The sequence below is a fragment of the Pinus tabuliformis genome, chromosome X (genome assembly GCF_031772625.1).
Source record: "Pinus tabuliformis cultivar Carrire ecotype Pingquan chromosome X, CPIR1, whole genome shotgun sequence".
In the NCBI taxonomy this organism is placed as follows: Eukaryota; Viridiplantae; Streptophyta; class Pinopsida; order Pinales; family Pinaceae; genus Pinus; species Pinus tabuliformis.
In genome coordinates, this window is record NC_142308.1 from 1,279,413,925 (window position 1) to 1,279,418,032 (window position 4,108).

Sequence of the window (4,108 nt, forward strand, 5' to 3'; positions counted from 1 at the left end):
TGGGCAATTACTCTATTGAAAAGTGAAAACAAATAAAATAAATTTAAAAATGATTTAAAACTTGATCACTACAAATATTATTTTTGTAAATGGTTTTTAATTTTAATATTATATAATTAAAAATAAAAAATTACTTTTACCTATGTTGCCTTTGTTGTAAAATATTCTTTGAATATTTTTTCCAGCTTCATTTTCATTTTCACGTTATCATTTTCCCATATAACGCTTTTCCACCAATCAAGTGGCTCTCCTATCATTGTAGATAGATTTCGCAGCTTTTCCATTCACGTTATCATTTTCCCATATAACGCTTTTCCACCAATCAAGTGGCTCTCCTATCATTGTAGATAGATTTCGCAGCTTTTCCATTCTATTCGGAAGTCTCCTCAAAGATGAGCACGTCCTTATCTTCAAGACGCGGAGCTCAGGTAGTGTCCTCTCATTCCACGCTCCAGTGTTCGATGGTCCAGCTAGACTAGCTCAGGTAGTGTCCTCTCATTCCACGCTCCAGTGTTCGATGGTCCAGCTAGACTTTCTAACATCTCTAGATCTTTGAGAATCAACTTCTGCAACAATAAATATCCACTCGGAACCCTGCCAGGGCTCCCTATCCCCAACTCTCTCAAATTCTTGCACTTATACACCTTTAGAAGCCTCAAATTTGGCATCCACTCCAATCGAAAGAGCTCCGTTATGTTGTTGCACCCGTACAATTGCACCATTTCAAGCTGTTCAAAATTGCAATCAGGCAGAGTTAACCCTTTGTAATAGTATAGTCTAAAACTCTGTAGCTTCTTCATGTTCTGCATGTCTTGGGGAAGATTCTCCATGATTTCGTCTGAACTATAATGTTCGTAGATCAAATTTAAGTGCCTCATCTCTGACCAGGTTCCCATTATGCCTTCTTCAATTGCTGACTTTGTTCCATGCTGGGATGGTTCTATGCCTATCTTTAACTCCAACTCCGTCAGGTTTCTGAGGCCCTTCAAACTCCAAATACTTGCAGTTTCTTCCTTTTCCAGACTTAAAGATGTGCCTAACGAGAGGTTGTTCAATGAAATAAGTTAAGAGATCTCATGTGGAATTATATCTAACAAATCACATGCGCGTAAATGAAGACCCCTGAGATCTTTAAGCTCTCCAATCTTAGATGGCAATGATTCTAGAAATTGGCAATAAGAAAGATGCAAAAATTGAAGTCTAGAAAGAAGACATATCTCTTCCGGCCAATCATCGATGGGAAGATTTCTTAATGAGAGAAACTGAAGCATTCTGAGCTGCCCAATTGACTTTGGGACTGAATATATATTACTGCAGCCGGAAAGATTGAGTACCCTGAGAGAGGTTACACTGAGTAGAAATCCTATCGGGAGCTCTTTCAAATATTGATTGTCCTTTAAGGTGAGACTCGCAAGCTTTGGACATCTCAACTCAGTGGGTAGATGTTCGAAAAGATTATGGTCTAATGATATCCTGCAGCAATTCTCATCATGAACCTCAGGGAAATTTGTTTGATTTTGATTTGCCATGAACAAATAGTTCTCCTCTCTCTGCCCAATGTACACTGCCATATCAAGAATATACTCGTGGACTCTTATTTTAGTCCAGTTAAACACATCTATGCTCTCACGAACTCTCTGGAAAAAGCAAAGGTCTACAAGGAATTTGAGGTACTTGTGCCCAATGGCCATGTCCATTAAATAGTTTCCTTCTTTGCTCTTCACTAGGCCTTCTCCAATCCACATGTGCAATAAACAGAGCGTATCAATTTTTTCATCTGGCTTGTACATAGCACAATATAGAAAGCACCTCTTCAGTTCTGAATTAGGTAGAGAATCATAACCATGCCAGAGTACTGCATAGAGCTCTGCATCAAGACGAGGATGAGTCGCTGGAAAAGATGTATTTACCCTTTTAATGGAAGATAAACAATCATCCCATTCATGGATACCAGTTTACCCAATCATTGCTGTGGCGACTACATTTATGGCCACACGCAGACCTTTGCACTCGTTGGAAATTTTCCTGGCACGGTCTTCTATATCCATAGAAACTTTGTCGTCTTTGAAATCCACCCTGCGAAACAGCATCCAGCGCTCGTCTTTAGGGAGGGGTTGTATTTGAATCGATTCTTGTGCGCTCATTTCTAGAATCAGATCCTTCCTGCGAGTAGAGAATAGGACTTTACTGTGTTTATCATCCCCGAATGCCACACCTAATTCTTGCAAATCGAGCTGACTCCACAAGTTATCCAATAGCAGAAGAAAGTTTTTCTCCTTCAGATATGCAGACAGCTTCATCTTTCTCTCATCAAAGCTACTTGGGAGGCTTAAATCTATTTGATTAGCAAGAATATCCTGCAAGCCTAAAATTTCAGAATTTTAGGAAACTTTGATCCTAATCACATGCTCGAAGACATTACCCACCTGTCTATATTTATCGTAGAGCAGTTGGAGGAGTTGCGTTTTCCCAGCGCGGCGTTTGCCACATACACCAATTACATGAACATGGTCGCCTTCGTTAAGCCACTTCTCTACTTGAGCCTGAGCCTCTGTAAAACCCGAACCTCCAAACCCAAAGGAGATTGCTGCTTCTTGAGTTACTGGTTCCTTCTTTTCATATAACGGTTTTGATAAAAGAAACTCCAGAGTAGTCACCAAAATGGACAAGTCATTTTGAAATCCGTGATAGATCTTGTCAAAAGATGCGCTCCATTCTCTTATTTTTTTGGATAGTCTTTGACTTTGTGTTGCGCTATCAATTAGGGTTTCTGCTTCTGTAAGAGAATTTTGCAGCAATTGTAACCAACTCTTCACGATGTTCAGGAGCTCTCTCTTTTTATGTTGGAAGAGGGTGGTAATATCCGGTTCATCTAGGAAGAGGGTGGTAATGTCCTGGAGAAGGCTCTCCATACGCCTCAAGTCAGTTTGCAGAATCTGATAGTTATCCTCCTTGTTCATAACTTCCTCCAACAGTTTGGTGACCGGGCCGACCATATGGCTGTTGATGGCGTTGCCTGAAAGAGCAATGTGCTCAAAGAAGTCACTTTCAAAGCGTTCAGAGAGATGATTAAAAAATGCTTTCCATGCTCTTATTTCTTCGTAGAGTCTCCTTGGAGTGTACACGATGTTGGAAATTTTTGGTAATTTCAAACAAAAATCTGAACAGAGAATAATGCTCTGTTTTTCAGGATCTTTACACAGCGGAAAAATTAAAACTTGTTTGCAGAAGACAAAATCTTCATTCACACATAAAAGAGCTTGTATTCATTAAAAAAAAACTGTTGTTACAAAATATGGTTCTTCCTCTCTCACAGAGGGATTTACAAAAAAAACATTCACACTGCTATGTCTGCTCTATTTTCTATTTCGCTGCTGCGGCTTTCTTTTACATTCACGCGCTGTTGCGTGCTACAGATGCACTGTTGTGCTTCCTCACATTCCTCTCTCACTCTCTATCTATTACTGACTGAAAAAACTAAAACTTTATATCTACCAGGTTATGCGTGGAGGGGTCAAAAATGGCCACCAACCACATTTACAATCTAACATGGGCCTCTGATACAGTCTGCTGACAAAACTGGCCTTTTCTGGTACTCTGTTGACCTGCTGGAGCTGGACGCAGTGGAATACACAAGAAACCCATAATCTTTCAATGCTCTTACCTGCACGAGGCGCGTCCTTCTTGTTCTCGGCCATTCTTCTTCTTTAATGTTGTTGGTGAGCAGTTATGGCGCAAAGCCTTCTTTCTTCTTCGGGAACACAAAAACAGGTAAAGGCGTAAAGACAGTATGGCGGAGGCGTGTTCAAGGCGGGTATAAATAATGGTCGTTGGATTAAAAAGATGGACGACGGGATCGCATCGCAAAAAGTTATTGGGAGGTGAGGCGATGTGCGATGTGCAATCAGATCGCATCGCAAAATCGCATCGGCGGATACAACAGCGAAGGGCTTTAACGCGCAATGGGTGAAAGTTGCGATGTGCGATCGCATCACATCGCAAGAGCGCAATCGCAGAAAAACAAAGGACTTAATGGAGGCAACAGGGTGAGGATGCGATTTGTGATATGCGATAAGATCGCATCGCAAGAAATCAAGGGAACATAGTG

General features: G+C 40.8%; 1 protein-coding gene across 1 annotated transcript; it reads right to left on the reverse strand.

Annotated features, from left to right (window-relative positions):
• Positions 1–470: 470 nt before the first annotated feature.
• On the reverse strand, positions 471–3,698 carry LOC149144708 (putative disease resistance protein At5g05400). The gene is made up of 5 exons (XM_089452247.1): positions 3,665–3,698; positions 2,427–3,016; positions 2,003–2,357; positions 1,121–1,891; positions 471–1,036 (listed from the first exon to the last, which is right to left on the reverse strand). Exons 1-5 carry the CDS (start codon positions 3,696–3,698, stop codon positions 471–473), a joined length of 2,316 nt encoding a protein of 771 aa, XP_089308373.1.
• Between the last annotated feature and the right edge of the window lie 410 nt (positions 3,699–4,108).